At 52.2% G+C, this 19,028-nt stretch overlaps 6 protein-coding genes across 6 annotated transcripts; 3 read left to right on the top strand and 3 right to left on the bottom strand.

The window, feature by feature from the left end:
- Window positions 1-212: 212 nt before the first annotated feature.
- Window positions 213-1,276, top strand: JCM6883_004200 (uncharacterized protein; the record flags this gene model as incomplete). Its single annotated transcript, XM_076633238.1, has 3 exons — window positions 213-231; window positions 297-574; window positions 671-1,276. The coding sequence occupies 3 exons, from the start codon at window positions 213-215 to the stop codon at window positions 1,274-1,276; spliced, it is 903 nt and encodes a 300-aa protein (XP_076486843.1).
- Window positions 1,277-1,552: 276 nt separating this feature from the next.
- Window positions 1,553-3,726, bottom strand: PUT2 (1-pyrroline-5-carboxylate dehydrogenase; the record flags this gene model as incomplete). The annotated part of the gene is made up of 9 exons (XM_076633237.1): window positions 1,553-1,731; window positions 1,799-1,869; window positions 1,932-2,198; window positions 2,262-2,409; window positions 2,475-2,887; window positions 2,951-3,090; window positions 3,153-3,257; window positions 3,318-3,494; window positions 3,562-3,726. 9 exons carry the CDS (start codon window positions 3,724-3,726, stop codon window positions 1,553-1,555), a joined length of 1,665 nt encoding a protein of 554 aa, XP_076486842.1.
- A 2,504-nt stretch (window positions 3,727-6,230) lies between these two features.
- JCM6883_004198 (uncharacterized protein) lies at window positions 6,231-8,624 on the top strand (the record flags this gene model as incomplete). Its single annotated transcript, XM_076633236.1, has 10 exons — window positions 6,231-6,405; window positions 6,468-6,581; window positions 6,639-6,980; window positions 7,052-7,262; window positions 7,328-7,404; window positions 7,478-7,615; window positions 7,685-7,860; window positions 7,920-8,134; window positions 8,199-8,287; window positions 8,350-8,624. 10 exons carry the CDS (start codon window positions 6,231-6,233, stop codon window positions 8,622-8,624), a joined length of 1,812 nt encoding a protein of 603 aa, XP_076486841.1.
- Window positions 8,625-9,286: 662 nt separating this feature from the next.
- JCM6883_004197 (uncharacterized protein) lies at window positions 9,287-10,258 on the bottom strand (the record flags this gene model as incomplete). The annotated part of the gene is made up of 1 exon (XM_076633235.1): window positions 9,287-10,258. One exon carries the CDS (start codon window positions 10,256-10,258, stop codon window positions 9,287-9,289), a length of 972 nt encoding a protein of 323 aa, XP_076486840.1.
- A 664-nt stretch (window positions 10,259-10,922) lies between these two features.
- On the bottom strand, window positions 10,923-11,612 carry JCM6883_004196 (uncharacterized protein; the record flags this gene model as incomplete). Its single annotated transcript, XM_076633234.1, has 1 exon — window positions 10,923-11,612. The coding sequence occupies one exon, from the start codon at window positions 11,610-11,612 to the stop codon at window positions 10,923-10,925; it is 690 nt and encodes a 229-aa protein (XP_076486839.1).
- A 1,542-nt stretch (window positions 11,613-13,154) lies between these two features.
- SWR1 (chromatin-remodeling protein SWR1) lies at window positions 13,155-18,976 on the top strand (the record flags this gene model as incomplete). The annotated part of the gene is made up of 9 exons (XM_076633233.1): window positions 13,155-13,631; window positions 13,696-13,795; window positions 13,860-14,881; window positions 14,944-16,190; window positions 16,266-16,704; window positions 16,767-18,167; window positions 18,233-18,300; window positions 18,369-18,428; window positions 18,499-18,976. The coding sequence occupies 9 exons, from the start codon at window positions 13,155-13,157 to the stop codon at window positions 18,974-18,976; spliced, it is 5,292 nt and encodes a 1,763-aa protein (XP_076486838.1).
- Between the last annotated feature and the right edge of the window lie 52 nt (window positions 18,977-19,028).

Here is a 19,028-nt window from a genome sequence, read left to right as displayed (position 1 = left end):
AAAGGGCTCTTCCTTCTCCTCTCTCGCCCCACTCGTTGCCGAGCCTTCCGCACCTCGCTCACTGTATATCAAAGCCGATAGACCGGAGAGTCAGACACACCTACTCGGGCGACTCCGACCTCCCGATTCCAGATCCGCAAATCTCTCCATTCTTTCATCATCATTATCGTCTCCTTCCTCCGCTCGTTTCCAGTCGTAAGCTATAGGACACGATGCTGAATCAATCCGATAGTACGTCTCTCCATTCTCCTGCTCCCCCTCACCTCTTCCCTTCACTGAACCCTTTCCACTTTCAGTCGTTCGATATCTCTCACCGGTCCCTCCCCCTCCTCAGCACATAGTCTTCTCGATCCTCCACGCCTACGTATTCTCAAAATCTCGTCGTGGTAACCTCCCCTCGGAAACCCTCTCGAAACTCCTCTCGATCTACCGCAAGTTACTCGTTCAAAGAGGATCGAACCCTTTTCCCACAGAGAGTCCGATCGAGAGAGCGTTCGAAGCGATGAGGATTCAATTGTTGAGTGTTAATAAGAGGTGGATTAAAGGGGAAGGGGTTAATTCGTTTGGGAGTCTCGTGAGTTTCTTCTCTTCGTTTCTTTCTTGCGAAATCCCACGACAGGTTCTGATCTTCTTGGACTCCGGCTTGTTCGTTGTGTGTGTGAGTGAATAGGGTACAATAGGAGCTACAGGAGGATCTCCTCTCGCGATAGAAGCCTGGCGAAAAGCGACCGACAACAAAATCAAAGAATTCCCAATTTCCGACCCAGACGAGTTCCCTGAATATCATGGTCATTGTGGAGGACACGAAGGTGGAAGACCAGCACCCCATATGGGAACGACAGTGCAGCTGGACGCGGGAAGAGTGATCGAACCGAGTTTTAGTGATACGGCCGATCCGACGAGTTGGAACGATTTGGAGAGCGCTCCTCCACCGGGGTATGGAGATCCACCGGCGACTGAACCCCCGACAACAGCGACGACGACAGCAGAAAGAACCACTAGGGAGCAAGATCCTCAATTGGTAGAAGCGATGCAAGATCGATTGAATGGAGAAACTGGTCGACCGACGAGTTTAACCGCGAGTGAAAGCGGGACTCTGAATCGGACGAGTCGGTCGGTCGGAGAAGGGAGCGTCAGTCCTCCACCGGACGGTACGAATGGTGGAAGGAATTCGATCGAAGCGGGAGTTTCGGAATTGGCGAGATTAAGAGCGCTGAAGGAAGAGAGGGAGAGAGCGGAGGAGGAAAGGAACCGGACTCTAGCGAATGGAGATTGAGGATGAGGGGAGAGATCGAAGCTGGAAAGTTTCGGAATATGTTGTCGGGGTTTTCATTCTTCGTTTTTCTATCAGTACTTTGTGTCATCGGAGCAGTATCGTTGTCTCTTCTGTTGTCATCCATCATCTCTGCAGTTCATCTCTCTCCCTTTCTCCGTGTTTTCGAGACTCGCGGAATTTGGGCAAAAGGTATGGAATTGCTACAAACGAAAAATAAAATGCGAATAATCCCTCTTCAACCCCCCTCCTCCCTTATCACGTCTGATCAGCTTCCGACTATACAAAATTCGAAGGGTAGTTGACTTCCGTAGGGGGTACGAAAGTTTCCTTGATACTCCTCGCTTGAACGAATCGGTAGAAAATCGATGCCGATCCAGCTTTGTCGTTCGTTCCCGATCCTCGGGCTCCTCCGAAGGGTTGTTGTCCGACGACGGCTCCGGTGGATTTATCGTTGTCTGTTGGCGCGAGCGGAAGGAGGGTCAGAATGAGCATGAGTGAGGACAAGGGAGAAAAGAAACGAACGGTACATCATTCCAGAAGCGTGACGAAGGAGGTTGGATGCCTTGAGGAGGGCATATCGGTCGGTCGAGAAGCTGAGGATCGAGAAAGCGATCAGTCTCATGAACGAAGAGACAGAGAGCGAAAGTAGACTCACATGCAACCGGTCAAAGCGTAAGTCGTTGTCGAATCGATCAATTTGCAAGTCTCTTCATACTGATCGTCCTCGTAGACGTAGACCGTTAGAACGGGTCCGAAGATCTCATCGACCATGGTGACGGATTTCGGGTCTTTCGTGAGGATGACAGTAGGTTTGACGTAGAATCCAGTTGAATCGTCTCCCGATCCTCCGAAGACGATCTCTCCTCCGGCTTCTTTCGCTTTGTTGATGTAGGAGATGCATTTGTCGTAGGAAGCTTGAGTGCTATTGAGAGAGAAAAGAGTGAGCCACGATCGTTGACCGGGGAGGAGAGAGAAGGATATTCACATGACGGGACCCATGAAGTGCTTGAATTCGTTGACGGGACCGAGAGTGATCTTCTCGAGTTCGGCAACGAGAGTCTCCCTGAAGAGACCCTTACCCTCCCAGAGTTTTCGGGGAACGTAGAGTCGAGAAAGGGCGGAACATTTTTGACCTAGACAGCCCGATATGAATTAGGTCAAGGAGACGTTTGAATCATTGAACCGAGTAGCGACTGACCTTGGTATTCGAATGCACCACGAATCGCACCAATCACGGAAGCACGAACGTCTGCCGATTCGTGAACGAGTTGGAAGTTCTTTCCACCCGTTTCACCGACCAATCTCGGGTACGACAAGTAGTTGTCCATCTTGCTCGCGACTTGTTTCCAGAGGTGCTTGAATACGTGAGTCGAACCCGTAAAATGAAGACCGGCGAACATTCGGTGAGAAATGACTTTGTCGACTAGCTGAACGGTCGCGTCTCCGTTGGGACAGGGGAGGAATTGAATGACGTTCTTGGGAAGACCGGCTTCGAGGAGGATTTGGAAGACGACCCAGGAAGCGTAGGTTGCCATGGGAGAGGGTTTCCAAACGAGAACGTTTCCAACGAGAGCAGGAGCTCCTACGAGGTTACCTCCGATAGCGGTGAAGCTGCCAACGCGCGACCAATGAGTCAGGTCCAGCGTTAGAGCACGAGTAGTCGATGTGACTCACTTGAAAGGAGTAACGGCGAAAACGAAACCTTCGAGAGGTCGGTACTCGACCTTGTTCCAGACTCCAGCAGAGTTCTCGGGAGGTTGTTGACTGTAGAGATGTTCGACTTGGGAAGCCCCGAAACGGAAGAAATCGGCGAGCTGCTCAGCGGACGAGGATTAGTTTGAAGTGCGAAGCGGACGAGAGTAAGACTCGAGCTCACCTCTGCTGCAGCGTCGATTTCAGCTTGCCAAACGTTCTTTCCTTGTCCAAGCATAGTAGCAGCGCAGATCTTGGCTCGGTACTTCCCAGAGATCAAGTCGGCAGCCTACACAGGAGGAGAATCAGCAAACGAGCGCGAAAGAGAGGAAGAAGGTGCGGAACTCACTTTTAAGAAGACGGCAGCGCGTTCAGCGAAGGGGAGGGCTTCCCACTCAGCTTGAGCAGCAAGAGCATGTTCGATCGCTTCTCCAGCGAGTTCAGGTGTCGAAGTAGGGAAAGTGCAAAGGTTCTTCTTGTGGTTGTGGGGCATCGGTTGAGCAGTTCGCTCGGATCCGGGTCGGACCTGGTCTCGACCGCATTACTCGTGAGTCTCAGATGTCAGCGTGAGGGACCCGAAGGAAGGTACTCACCTCTTTTCCTCCTACGAAAGCTGGCACGTCGAAAGGAGCCGAAGCTTCCATCTCGACGAGTGCAGCAGCGAGGTCGGCTCGTTCGGGAGTTCCAGGTGCATAAGTCTTGTTGGCTTCGTTGAGGACTCGAGGGAGTTTGAAGATTGCGTTCGTGTTGACAGACATTGTTTCTCAAGAGCTGATAAGCGAGGTCGGTTCCGGTGGGGGTGAAACTTGGAGTGGTTTCGGGAGAGGGCAGGAGGAGAGCAGAAGAAAGGAGTCGGGAGCGCAGGGAGAGAAGTGAGGAGAAAGGAAGAGAGGAGGAGCAGGAGAAAATGAAGAGAAAAAGAGAGTCGAACGCGAATGGCGCTTTTTCCGAAGAGAGCCGATCCGATATTTGCCAGCCGAGAATCCGAACGAGCGTGAGTTCGATTCTTCGAGTTGACTGGTTTTGCTTTTCGAACATTTCGGCTTTTCGCCTTTCGACCTTTCAGACGTGCGCCGTCTGCTGTTCGTCTGAGGTTGTGGCGTGGCAGTAGAGCCTGTACAAGGGTGCAAACTCTGGGGAAAGACAGTCCTCGACAAGTCGCGACACAGACAGAGGGAAAGCACAGGTCACAACTGGTCGCTGGCCTCAAGCGTTCGATGTTGCGAAGGGGGAGTGAAGTTGTGACCCTGTTCTCTTCAAGTGTTCCGTCACGTTCAGCGGGGATGCGAAACTAGAATGCGGAAGCGACGTTTTTTCCCCCGCTTTGACCTCGACGCTAAACTCTGTTTTCGACTACTGCAGTGTCACTTCGACTCCCGCGCTCCTCGACTTCTCCTGTCTACATACTGAACACCCCGTTCACTGGACGGCTTCAACCCACGTGCGGATCTTGACTGTCTCACAACTTGTCGAACTCAGAACTCGCTTCGACTCTGCGCCTCCTCTCAAGCAACTCTCTCTTTGGGTCGATCAATTATGTTGGGATTTCACCAGATTGTGAGTCTCATTACAGTGACTCGTAGACGGATGTCAAGTCTCAACGGATTATCCCGAGAGGTCATCGTCAAGCTTACCGAAGTTCCGTTTCGCCTTTCTTCATGATCAGGGGACTGTTTTATTATTTGCGGCATTCATCCTCCTTCTGGTATCGTGCTTGACGACTCCTCTCTCAGGGCCGAACCATGATTTCCCCATAGCAAAAGTAATTGGGCAAAATTTCTCCTTCCGAGGCGATTCTTTGAGCGTTAACGTTCATCTTTCGACAGGCTACCATCACGGACGAGATTCTCTCCTTCATCCATGTGAAGAGCCATCTGAGGCTCGGGGTGTTCGGGTACTGCTATACTGTGATCGGGCAAGTTCAATTCAGTCAGATTGGATTTCGCAAGTTCAGTCACTGACGAAGGAAGCTGTTGCTTACAGGAAAACGAGCCATTGTAGCTCGAGTGAGCTGGGCTATGAGCTCCCTCCGCTCTTTGCAATCCTCGGACGAGTAACGGGACTCGCAGACGAAGGAACTCAAAATTCCCTACGATCCGTCACGAAAGTGCTCGTCCTCCATCCAATCTCGTGCGGGATTAGCTTTATCAGCTTCCTCCTTGCCGCCTTCTCTCATCACCTCGGCCTCCTTTTCGCTTCCCTATTCGGTGTCTTCACTTTCCTCGTCATCTTAGCCACAGTAATTGTCGACGTCGTCTTCTTTCACCTAGCGAAACGACATATCGAGGAGCAGTCGGAACGTCTCACGGTCGACGTCTCGTATGCGACCGGAACTTGGCTGTAAGTCCGACTTCCTCCTTGTCGGAAAGCGATTACGACTGAGCTTTTTCGTGACCGAGCAGCACGGTTGCGGCGCTGGTTCTCGAGTTTGTTGGGTTTTTGGTAGTTGCGAGTGCATGTCTTAGGGCGAGGAGAAGGAAGAGGACATCGGAGAAGTACTGAAGGACGAAAAGTTTGCCGTTTTTCGAGGTATCGGGTTATCCGGGTCGAACTGCTTCCTCCAGCTTTCGACTCCGTCATGTGCTGGAATACGCTCAGAGCTTCTCCGTCGCTCGTCACACGCAGAGCAGCATGACCCGAACATGCAGGTCGGAGGGAGACGGCAGGGTTTCAAGGAGGAAAGGGATGAGGCGGATCGTGTCTGAGGTGAACGTATGATCGTAGACTTCTCCTAGACTGAGGACCGGTTGGCTGTAGTCGAACGTGTAAAGGGGAACGGCAGAGAAGAGATGAGGGAGGAGGAGAGTCGGGAGGGGTGGAAACCGGAGCCGCGTGGAAGAGCGAAGGCCGCGAGTCGATCGTCTATACTGTATACGACTACTGACGGTACAGGTCGGAGCGAGTGAAGTGTAGCGGAGAAAGGGAGGTGGAGACGATTTGCAATTGAGGTTCACATCTCTCCACTACCCCTCGACACCGCTTGTGACCACCAGTATCGATCTCTGACATACAGTGAGTTCGCAAGTACTCTTCTCGGAAGTTTACGAGGCTCGCGAGGCGGTGGTGAGGACGGAGAGGGGGATGATAGATCAATTTGTTGAGTGAAGCCTTTCAGAGTCTGTGGGAGGTCGATGGGCATGCCGTAAGGTAGCTCGCTCAGCGAGTAGGCTATCTATACAGCGTCAGATGAGCTGAGGATAGAAAAGGAGGACCCGGCTGATTTCTCGTCGTTTCTTGCCCTTGCTCACAGATCTCGTTGACAATGTCGGCTGCTGCCCTCAAGGCTGAAGGAAACGATTTGTTTGCAGAGGGAGATTGGGAAAGCGCGCTTGAACGATACACGAAGGCGCTCGAACTCGTCGAAGAATCGGATTTCAAAACGTCTCTTCTCTCGAATCGCTCTGCTTGCTTCATCAAGCTCTGTCAATTCGACAAAGGTAAATGAAGCGTTTCATCGTGACTCGAAGTAAAAGTTATTGATAATCTTCTCGCGAAACAGCGCTCGTCGATGGGAATCTTTGCATCAAGCTTCGACCAAATTGGAGTCGCGGGTATGCGAGATGCGGAGAGGCCTACTCTCGCCTACAAAGCTTTCGTCTCGCTCGTGTCGCATGTAAGTAGATCACTCCTCCTGTCTCCCTGTGTTCAGCCCACTCACAAAGTTTGCTAGACTCGGAGGCGATTCGAACTGCCGAGGACAAAGCTACAAAATCCCGTTACGTCGCTTCCCTCCAAACCGTCAAACAGGGTCTTAAACGTCAAGAGAGTGTAAAGTTCGTGTCGAGTGCGGCGAAGGCGTTCTCTCGTCCCTACCACGGAACCTGGTTTCAGAGATTCCTTCATCTCAAAGAATCGGGTTACGAAGAGAAGCGTGGAGGAGGAATGGCAATGATGCTTCAAGCTTGGAACAGTGCAGCTACCGGGTGGTTTACTGTAGATAATGCTATCGTTGGTCGTATCGGAGATCAGTTTTACGGAAAAGCTGGAACGAGTGCGAGTTTAGATTTCAGCGGTGAGTCGCTCTTCCTAGCTCGTTTCCCCCGTTCCCGAACGTTGTCTGATCTCCCTAAGCGACCGTAACAGAATGCATCTTGCTCGATCATGGAGCTTTTGCAATCCCTGCGAACGGCTACCGTGACCCGAGGTACTCTTTCAGGGACAAATTCTTCGCATTGCTCGAGTTCGAATTCCATGGTCTCGGCCTCATGGAGTATTTCAGAGGACGTCGATGGACTGCGAAAGAGATCATCGCGGATTTGGCGAAGAGGAAGAAAGATGGAGAGGTTTGGAACACGTCAGTTCTCGTTCTCACGTGTTGACTCCGTCTCCGTCTTAGCTCACATGTGTATGACTTGACAGAATCCGTATCATGGGTGCGACCCTCATCCGGGCTGGAGTTTTGCTAGCGTTCACGAAAGCATTGGACAACAAACACGGTTGGTTCTTCCTTATCTTCGCTACCTTGATCGACGTCGAAGCAGCTGACCTGTGCTATCTCACTCGTCTTAGCTGAAGCGATCGAAGATCTCCAACTTGCGATCGAACTCATTGATGAAGGCAACAAAGTCTGGCCAGACGTTCCGTTCACCGAGAAAGGCTCCTCTTTTAGACCTACCATCCGTCGTATGATCAAAGTCGAAGCTATGCGTGAGTCGACTCACTCTTACATTCAGCGAGCTGAGCCACTAAGTTCACAAAGTCTCTCTTTTGTGGCAGACTATCGAATCGAAGGGAATCAAATGGCGACTAGCGAATCCGGGAAAGTCGCCTTCTCTCTCGAATCGATCGAATCTGCAGCAAAAACGATCATCAAGGAGAACCCTCAAGGGCAATGGAAGAACGCCGACGATGTTCCTGCGAGGGAGGTCCATTGGACTCGTCTCGGCTACTACGTGCGTTCTCCCCCGCTCTCTCACGTCGACGTCGACGCCGACAATCGTCACTGCTACAGGTCATGCCGACCGTTCGAGCGAATGAGGCTCTTGGTTACTGTTCAGCTCAAAGAGCTCGAGCTTCTCTCGAACCCGTCAATCTGCTTTCCGACTCCGTTGCTGTCGCTGATCGGGCAGATGCTGAGAAAGCTGCTCGTCACTACGATCTCGCTTACAAGCTTCTTCCCAACGACTACTATCGAAAACCACTGATCGGATTCCAAGCTCTCGAACAGTAAGTCACTTCGCTCGTGTTCACATTGACGAGCTAACCGACTCACGTCTCCGCCGTGCTGCAGACATCTGCTCGCTGGTGGAAAGACAGTCAAACAAATTCTCGATCAGACCAACGAAGTTTGCGGAATCCTTCAAGCGCTGGTGCCTATGTGTCAGTCTACCTTTCTCCGCTCTCCCCCACGAGCGAGCCAATGATCTCTTGCTTCGGCACAGTTACCGAGCTCGAACAACCAGAAGCTGCTCAGACTTTCGTGATCAAGCAATTCGGAGCTTTGTTCTCTTGGCTCACTTCTCCGTCTCCTCGACCTCTCGATGGTGTCGCGCGATTGAACGAAGTCTTGAAGCCGATTCCGACCCTCAACGTCGTCACGAGCAATCTCGAAATTTTCGACGAGAGCAATCTTCTCACTCGTGCTTTTTGGGATTCCCTACCGGGAGACGTCGCTCTTGATGTCGAGGTACGAACGGCTAGGGCTACCACTCAATAGCTTTGTCAATAGTTTCTTTCCTTTCTCTTTCTGTGACGGTTCGTTTGTTTGATGTTTCGGAATACGCAGTCGCTTTTTTCTCTCTCTTGCTATTGTCCCTACGACGAGCGTTGTATTTGATAGGGAGATGCGAGTCTGCTCGTGGCTGAGGGATGGGAGAGATGGTCCCTCGAGGGGTCTAGCGGAGATAGAGAGCGCAGCGAACTCCTGAGAAGCTCCATCTTCGCGACGCGAGGATCGACGAGGAAGAATATGGGCTGTCTAGGCGACAACTCTGAACGAACGACCGTAAGCGACGAAAAAAACACCTTTGCAGGGTCACAAATCGACGAAAGCCAAAAAAGAACGAACACCTTCGGAAGCACGTTTTTCAGATTCTTCTCGACAGTGATCCTCCTCAACTTCTTCCGATACTGCGCACTTGCAGATATTGTGAAGACGGTCACGCTGACTGTGTACAAGAAGAAAGCGGTCAAAGAGCCTAGCGCGGCGCGAGAACGAAAAAATGAAACCTTGCGAGTTTCAACAGACCGACCATTTCTCACCGAAAATCAACTTGACCCCCCTTGATTCCATGTCAAATCGACTCCAGCTCTCTTGTCAGAAGCGTCCTGTTCGTCGTTCCTCGCAAGCTCTTTCTCCACTAGTTCGTACATTTTCTTTCAGATGCCAACGAAATTGATCCTTTTCAAACTGCTCGCCGCTGGGAGGGCGTGTAGGAAGGGGACGAATGAAGCAAGCGAATTCTTGCAATCGTACTCGACGGAGAGACCTGTGGGACGGGACAGGAGTGTGAGCGGGAGGACACTGTTCGTGAGCGCCTCAACGCAAGCTCGTCCTCCGAACCAATCGACGAGAATGAGGGCACGAAGGGAGGGGAGCTGAGGAAGGACTCGAAGGAGGTTTGTTGTTGCCGTAGACGGGATCGAAGGTAATTTCAAGGAAAGATGTTCGATATGGACAAAACTCGCGAGATCCAGACCGTCATCGAGCACAGTCGAAAGATAGCGAAGGGATTCTTGAGATTGTTCAAGGGCAGAAGGCAAGGATCGCGTCGAGTTGAAGTCCCTGAAAGAAACTGACTCTTCGAAACCTGCGTACATTCCTCGGAGTACCGTGAGTCGACCTCCGAGACTGAACGAAGCGTGCTTTTGAGGGCCATCCGAGTGTTGATAAGCTGCAACGACCTCATCCATCTCTGTCTGGAATGCTCCGGGGATTCCAGTGAGTCGGAAGTGCTTCGCCGAGGTAAGGAATTGAAGGAGGTCCTCGAGCAACTTTGTCGGCGCGCAGGGGAACGCTGCTTTGGGTTTCTCGCAATCAAACTCCACCATGACGAGCTCATCCTTCCAATTGATGTAGCGAACGAGTGAGCACAGGTGATGATGTTGACGAAGGGTTGAGAGGAGAAGGTGAGTTTCTGCGTTCGTGCCGTAATCCTCGAAATCATGACCCAGGTACGCTGCGAAGGAACTGGAGTAACTGATGGTGAGAATGTGAATGATGGCGTAAAGTCGCGGTCGAGCTGCTGTGAGGAGGGCTTTCGAGGTCAAACAACATTGAGCGAGATCTCCATTGTCCTCCACTTGGTCGATGATGCTAGGGAGAACGTCGTAAGGAAGGAATGGTAGCATGGGAGGGAGCTAGGTTGGAGTCGAACTCTAGAGCAGGAGGGGGGGAGGAAGAGAGATGGATCGGAGATGAAGATGAGATCAATGGTGACGATTCGTGAAAGGGGAATCAGCGATCCGCGTGCGCTGATGCAGAGTATTCGTGTCGGATATCACTTACGACGAGGGGACGAGCGCGCCCTGGTAGAGCGAGAGAGGAAGAGAGTCGACTTCGGCAGAGAAACTTTGGTCGTCTCTCGGATTCTTCGAGGGATTCGCGTTCGAGCTGAGAATGATCTGTGACCCAGCCGCGTATACCAGACGATGACAAGACCTAGCGGTGTGTAGCCGGCGTTCTCTCGACAAGCCGAAGATTCAGGAACTCTCGAGATGTAAGAACATCTGCGATGTTGTCCGTGCGACAGAGAGGAAAGGACAACGACCAACGGCAAACAGCCTTACACAGGACGCATTGACAGAAGTAGACCACAATATCTCGAAGAAGACGATTCAGACCCCTCTCGACGATGAATCATGCCTTTCCGAATGATCCTCGCGAGCTCCTTCCACATGTCCGTGTCCGTACTGACGTCGAAAGGACGAGGCTATCTCCATTGCCTACAAAGGGAGATGTCGAGGTAAGTTGCGAGGCAAGCGAGCTCGAAAGGAAGAGACAACCTCACGAATTTCACCACATCAACCATTCCTCGTCAAAACTCAGCCTGATTCCCCTTTTCCCATACTCTCCTATCAAATCACCCTCTTCACTCCACTCGATCCCCTCTTGTCCAGTCCTACCAGTCCCCTCCTCTTCGGAGTCGCAGTCTTCAATCGTGTAACGGAGGAAGTTAACCCTCTTCAATTTACTCGTGGCGGGAAGAGCGCGAAGGAACGAAAGAGGGGCATCGAATGAGGTTCCTTCGTCTTCGTACATGACCGAGAGATTTGCGAGGCGGGAAGGGACAGAGTCGGCAAGTTCTCCGGATTTGAGGAGACGGGCGGTTGCGAGGTGTCCAACTAGATCGGTAAGGACGAGGGTACGAAGAGAGGAGAGTGGAGGCAGGACTTGCGCAACGCTCTCGACCGGCGTCGACCAGTCCTCGCCCGCACAAAGGCGAAGACGCTCGAGGCCAGTGAAACTTGTAAGATCCAAATCTTGATGGAGCGAGACGGAGAGGTAGCGGAGGGAGTGTTGTGATCGTACGAGGAGAGAAGGTAAGGATGAGCTGAATGCGTAAGGGTAACAGTGTCTCTGGAAGCCTTCGTACGTTCCACCGAGAACCACGTCGTCGCTCGTTTCCGAGAAATGCGCCAGACTGAACGAGGGAATTCTGTTGTACTGAGTAACGAGTTGATGATGTGCGACGGCCTCGTCCATCTCTGCCTGGAAGCATTCGGGGACAGCAAGTAGAAGTGTTTCGCTGAGGGTAAGACTTGGAGAAGCTCATCGAGGAGTTCCGTCGGGGCGATGAAAATCGAGGGAGTCGGTATGCTAACGGCGAATGACGTTTTGTCGAAATACACATTGCGGACGAAGGAGCAGAGGCGAAGATTCTGGCGCAGGGTGGAGAGGAGAGCCGTCGTTTTCGGGTCGAATGGGTATCTGGTAAGTCCGGGCTCTCTTCCGGCATTGAGGGCCCAAATGTGCACAGTTTCGTACAGTCGAGGTTGAGCTACCGAGAGGAGAGCCCTCGAGGTTAAACAACAGCAGACGAGATCTTGCTTGCGGTACACCTTTTCGAAGATGCATTCGAGCGCGTCGTATGGGAGTGAGGGTGACATAGAGGGGACTTGACTGGTTCGATCTGTATGAAGGCCCGAGTGACGGGAGATCAAGGATAGAGGAGGAGAGCAAAGGGCAGAATGCAAAACGAAAGGGAGTCAGCGAATCAGACACGACGCTCGAAGCTTGTAGTAATGAGCACGACTTACGACGGGGAAGTGCAGACGCCCGGGTTGGAGGGAAGGAGAAGGAAGAGAGAAGCGATCCGATTTCGAGGGGTCCCATTCGAAAAGCGATCCGTGTCGTCTTCCGCGGAGAAGAACAGCAGCGACTACAACAGCTTATTACACGTAGCCAAAGAAGCGACAATGAGCGACGGGAACAAACTGTGTTTGCAAAGCCCGAGGAATCGACAGACCCATCCGACAAACGGAGATTCTTCTCGTTCAATCCTCCTCGACTTCTTACCAGGGTCCGGAGTTGGCCCCAGCAGAGACAACGAAATTGGTGCTGTGCGAGAACCGACGTCAACGAGAGTCGCGGGAGACGAGAGAGAAGACAGGCGCTCACAGGCTTCACCAAATTGACCATTTCTCGCCGCAAACCCCCTTGCTTCCTCCTTGCGCAAGCTCTCCGTCAGGTCACTTTCCAGATTCCACACTGTGCCATATCTACCTGTCCTCGCGCGCCCGATCGCAGGCAATTGCTCCCCATCATTCTGCTCAAGACTGTTCTGAGAAATGTCCCCGCACTACGATCTCTGTTTCCTCAATCTCCAGCTATAGTCACAAACCTGCAGCCAACCTATACACCGAAGCCTAACGGCGCCTGTAGAGTTTGGCTAAGCTTTCCGGAGCGAGGACTCGTCCTCTTGACCGAGACTCCTCTGGCCCAGCTTCAAAGTATCTCCACAGTATTGCCCTTGCTTGCACCAGGTCAGAGCAGCGAGCAGGTAGTGTCGAGGGTGAGGCTGGGTGCGCGCTGAAGAATTCATCGAGAAATCGGGCGAGTCGGATACGTTGGGTCGAGTCACATGTGGTAGAGAAGTCGTATGCTGCTGCCAAGAGTACGATTGACGAAGTCGAAAGTGGTGGAGAAGGGAGAAGAGAGCACACGAATCCCTTCTCTCGCCTCAATCCTCTTCCTCGGTCCGACTCGGCTCTGACAGTCCACCGGTCACCCTAGATACATTCCAAGATGCCCAGGGGACGGCGTGGTACTGCCAGACGCAAGAGTAAAGCGGTCGAACCCTCGCCCGACGAGGCGATTTCACCAGAACCTGAAGACGCGATTATGTCGACAACCGAGACCACTGGAGACATGGCGACCACATCAGTAGATTCAGAAACATTGCCTCTATCGAATGATACCGTAGCTGCTCTACCACCCCTCGATGCCGACGAAAAAAGTCAACCTTTCCTGAACGCCAACGCTGCCGATTCTTCCCACCCTCTCCCTTCTACCTCTGGACTTCCCGAATCTCCCTCAAAAGCCTCTCTCGACTCCCTACTTAATCCTGACTCGAGTATGAACGGAGCTGGAGGAAACCCTTTCCACCCCTTTCCGACTCTTCCGATCCCCTCTACTTCACAGCAGTTACCTCCTACCGGGTTCCATGGTCCTCAGGATATCGAGAGCTGGAGACAGGCCGAGATTGACAAGCGACAAGCCGAAGTGAGCCAACTTTTCGCACCTTCTGTCTCCGAAAGTCGTTGGCTAATCCCTACCCTCTTTCAAGATCACTGCGATCGTAGATCGTCACGATGATCATGTTCGAGAGTTGTTCCACCTCGATCGATTCGTAACTCTCGTAGGATTCGATCCAGCAGTAGCGAAACGTAAGTTGGCGGATTCTCTTCTTCTCTCTTTCGCACAGTTCAGCTGACTCTGGAATGTTTGCAGAGGATCGTTCGGACGTCTTCCAATCCTTCCAAGCGAACTACGATCTCTTCTTAAACGCCGCTCCTGATGTACCCGGAGCATCGAACGGTCGAAGAGGAACTCGACGAGCGAACGCAGAACGCAAACTCGCTGGAACGAACGATGTCAAAGGGAAAGGAAGAGCTCGAGAAGATTCCCTCGGTTCTGACTCGTTCGAGACGGGTTCAGTGAGGAGCGGGACAGGAGGAGGAGGAGGAGGAGGAGGAAGAAGACGACCCGGACCGAATTCTCTGAGAGGACGGGCTAGCATGACGGGAAGTCCGGTCCCTCAATCGACATCCGACTCGGGATCACCAGCACCACGTTCGAAGCCTCGACCTTCCTTGGCGCTATCGACTGCCGCTCGAATCGAAGCTTTCGCTCCTTACGAACTCGACTCTCCCTACGTTCCGGTCCCTTTCCAACCTCTTCAAATGGTCGACGGTCAATACCCGCTGAAACATGTCATTCCTCCTCCATCTCCGACTACGGTCAAACGTCGAAAACTGATCGCAGAATCCGACGTTCTCTATTCTCACCCGCTTCAACGTCCTCCCGATCCGAAATTCGAAGGCTCCCTCACCGACTTCCTCTCTTCTTTCATCTCGCTCGAAGACGACATCGATCTCGAACCGCCTCCCCCCGAAGAAGAACTCGAAGCTCGAGCAGAGAACGAATTAGAGATCCTCGCCGCTGTCGAAGCGATCCGAGCCGAAGGTCGACAGTTGTACGACCCAGAACAAGGAGAAGCGGAAGAATGGCAGAAACCGAAAGATCATCAAGATTGGTTGGTCGAACACGCAGTTTATTTCGCGGGATTGGTCGCTCACGAGAGGAAGACTCATGTGAATTTGGCGAAAAAGATGGCGAGGATGATCACGAAACACTTTGAGGAGATTCATGGGAAGCAGGATAGGGAGCTGAGGGAGATTGAGAAGAATCAGAAAGCGTTGGCGAGATGGACGGTGCGGGAAATCAAGAAGAAATGGAAACTCGCGATCGGAGTGAGTTCCCTCTCAAACCATTTGAGCTGATCTCGTACTCACGGTATTGTGCTCGTTTGTAGGTCGTCCGAGCAAAGCGGAAGGCAGCTCTTCAAGAAGAACAGAAACGATTGGGCAAAGAACAACTCGACAAGATGCTCAACAAGTCTACCTCAATGCTTCAAGCTCAACAGGTCGAAATGGCTGGAGAAGAATCCGGTACCGACGAGGAGAGTGCAGCCGAGGAGAGTTCCGAAGAAGAAGAAGAGGGAGAAGAATCAGAGAACGAGGAGGATCAGAATTCGACTGGTTCACCCGCTCCTTCGACTTCTGTTACTGCCGAATCTTCTCCTGCACCAACACCTCCTTCTATCGTTGTTGCGGGTCGACGCAGACCGCCACGATCTCGTTCACGATTGTCCGTTTCCGTCACTCCAGCTCAACAACCTGAAGAGGAGGAGGAGGGAGAAGAGGGCGACGTCGGTTTCGCGGAAGGTGGAGAGGAGGATGTCAAGCGTGAACAGGAAGACGATGCGTTTGCGGCGGAAATGGAGAAGGACGATGAAGGAGACAACGATAACGAGTTGGGAGATTTAGCTGCCGAAGCAGAGATGCCGATCGAAGAGTTACTCAGAAGATCAGGTTATGCGGCGATGATGGCGGAGGAGGCTGGTACTCAGGGCGAGAACGGGGGAGAGGCAGAGGGAGACGATGCTTCGATGCAAGACGCGATCAAAGACGAGGAGGAAACGACAAACTCGACACGAGATTCGACTTCGGCAATTGCTTCATCTTCAACAACTCCGAACGCCGAGAAGCTCACTGCCGAGGAAGTCGAAGCTGAAGCTATGTCTGAATTCGGATCCGATGGGGAAGACGAGCGAGAAGATGAAGATGCGAAACTCGCGAAGGAGATGGAGGAGGAGGAACGAGACGGAAACCAATCGGACGACAGCGAGATGGCCGGACTTCAAGATGAGGCCGAGATGCCGATCGAGGAACTCATGAAGAAATATGGTTACGGAGGAGGAGGAGGAGAAGAAGTTGAGGAGAACTCGACTGCCGAGCAACCAATGACGAACGGTACCGAGGAACCTTCAAGTAACGGTGCCGACGACGCGAAGGACGAGGAGTTGGAAGCTGGTGCAGTCAGCGAGAAGGAGGAGGAGGAGGAGGAGGAAGTGGAAGAAATTGAAAATGATCGAGAACCGTCGCCCCTCGTCAAAGCTGTTCACCTTCAACCTCCGTTCCTTCTTCGTGCGACTCTTCGACCATATCAACAAGCTGGTCTCGAATGGCTCGCGAGTTTGTACGCTGGAGGAGTCAACGGGTCAGTCTTTGCTTTTCTCTCGCTTTTCTTGAGATCAGCGCGGACTGACTGAGAGTCTCTTCATCGTGTTGACAGAGTCCTCGCCGACGAAATGGGTCTCGGTAAAACGATTCAAACGATTTCGCTCCTCGCTCACCTCGCCTGCGACAAGGGACAATGGGGACCTCATCTTGTCGTCGTTCCGACAAGTGTTATGCTCAATTGGGAGATGGAGTTCCGAAAGTTCTTGCCCGGATTCAAACTCATGGTCTATTACGGAACTCAGAAGGAACGAAAGGAGAAACGAAAAGGTTGGAACACCGAAAACGCTTTCCACGTCTGCATCACTTCGTACCAACTCGTCCTCGCCGATCAACACATCTTCCGACGCAAGCCTTGGCATTACCTCATTCTCGACGAAGCTCATCACATCAAGAACTTCCGTTCTCAACGATGGCAGACTCTTCTCGGTTTTAACGCTCGACATCGTCTTCTCCTTACCGGTACTCCCTTGCAGAACAACCTCATGGAACTTGTGAGCCTCTCGTCTGTCTTCACCCGATATTTCACGAGCTGACTTTTTACGAGCTTTAACAGTGGTCACTCCTTTACTTCCTCATGCCTCATGGTCTCACTGCCGACGGTTCCTCAGGTCCTTTCGCCGATCACGCCGACTTCCAAGCTTGGTTCTCGAATCCGATGGAGAAGGCGATCGAACAAGGAGAAACGATGGACAAAGAAACTCAAGCGACCGTTAGCAAACTTCACACGATCCTACGTCCTTACCTCCTCCGACGACTCAAAGCTGAAGTCGAAACGCAAATGCCCGGCAAGACGGAATCGATTATTTATTGTCGGCTCTCAAAACGGCAGCGGTTTTTGTACGACGATTTTATGTCCCGTGCGCAAACTCGCGAGACTCTCGGATCGGGTCACTTCCTCAGCATCATCAACTGCCTCATGCAACTTCGAAAAGTGTGCAATCATCCCGATCTCTTCGAAGTTCGACCCGTCCTCACCTCGTTCTCGATGACTCGTTCGGTCGCGACGAATTACGAACCTCAAGAACTTCTCGTTCGCAAACGCCTACTCGCGGAGGAGCCGATCGCGAAAATGGATTGGTCGACACTCACCCTCGTCAAACCTGAACAAGAAGAATCAACTTCGTCAATTGCGTCTCACATTCGACTTCAACTCGATGCTTCGGCTTCCTTCTCCTCTCTCCACCAAGTCCCGATCGATGTCGACCTATCGATGGAGCCTCCTCGCGATACTCAGTCGATCGCAGGATGGAGACGTTACAATCAATGGAGTCAACATCGAGCGATCGTCTCTCGACTCGACCGTCTCGCCGCCGTCAATTCACGCCGCACTCGCTCGTCAGTACCTTACTTCGGTCACGATCTTCTCCACTTCCTGCGATCACCTTCCCGCGAGAACGCTCTCCTCCCCGTCGACGTCGCTCGGCCCTCACGAGATTCACTCGAAGCTGGAACGATCCTTCCAACCCTCATTCGATCTTACGAAACTCGCGCCGAGCAGATGGATGATATTGTCTCGACATTCAGCTTCGTCACTCCGACAGTGAAAGCTCTCGACATGCCTCGACACGCACTTCCCGGTGTCACTTCGGATCAACTCGACGACCTCGAGGAAGAGCACTCATTCGACCTCCTTCACAACGCTTCGACGAAGAACACTGTGGCCTTCCCTGATCGGTCCCTCCTTCAATACGATTGCGGGAAACTCCAGAAACTCGACGAACTCCTTCGAGAGTGCAAAGCTGGAGGTCATCGAGTTCTCATCTTCACTCAAATGACCAAAGTCCTCGACATCCTAGAAGAGTTCCTCTCGTATCAAGGTCATCGATACCTTCGACTCGACGGATCGACCAAGATCGAGCAACGACAGATCTTGACCGAGAGGTTCAATTCGAACGACAAGATTCTTTGCTTCATCTCTTCGACTCGATCTGGAGGTCTCGGGATTAACCTACAAGTGAGTTGCATGTCTTCTCTCTCCTTTACATACTGTTGACTGACTTTGCTCGTGCGTTTTCTCAGGGTGCCGACACTGTCATTTTCTACGACTCTGACTGGAATCCTGCTCTTGATCGACAATGTCAAGATCGGTAAGTGCAAATCGGATCCACCAGGCGTATGCTCTTCGAGCTAACTCCGTTTCCGTCGAACGATTCAGGGCTCATCGAATTGGTCAAACCCGAGAAGTTCGCATCTGGCGATTCGTTACCGAGCATTCGTACGTTACCGTCTCGCTTTCGTGTTATTACCACTCCGAGTGTGTCTGACGCTGCTCTTCCAATTGACAGAATCGAAGAAAACATGCTCAAAAAGGCGAATCAAAAGAGACGACTCGACGAAATGGTCATCGCTGAAGGAGACTTCACCACTGATTACCTACAGAAACTCGACTGGCGAGACTACCTCGACGATGGACAACTGCAAGAACTCGGAGTCGATGCCGCGGCCGAACAAGAGGGAGAAGGGAAAGAAGGAAGAGCAGGAGGAACCTCGCTTCAATCGGCTGCTGAGATTCGACAAGCGCTCGCAGCTGCCGAGGATGAAGAAGATGCCGCCGCTGCGAAAGCCGCAGTCGCCGAGATGGATGTCGATCGAAGTGATTTCGCGGGAGATGGTCAAGGAGCGTCGACCGTAACGAAGGATGGATTGGTCAGGACGAACGGAGATGGAGTGGAAGAAGTCGAGGAGGAAGATGATCCGCTCAAAGGAACTGTCGATGGATTCATGGTTCACTTTGTAGAGGATAATTGGGAGTTGTTTGATTAGGTTTATTCTTTTGATTCGCACAGCAGTCGTTCTTTGTTCTTTCTCTGTTCTG

This window comes from Sporobolomyces salmoneus, assembly GCF_050403485.1.
Source record: "Sporobolomyces salmoneus JCM6883 DNA, S_salmoneus_JCM6883_v1_ctg35, whole genome shotgun sequence".
NCBI lineage: Eukaryota > Fungi > Basidiomycota > Microbotryomycetes > Sporidiobolales > Sporidiobolaceae > Sporobolomyces > Sporobolomyces salmoneus.
Note: the sequence above shows the minus strand (reverse complement) of the source record. Positions and strands in the feature narration are given on the sequence as shown.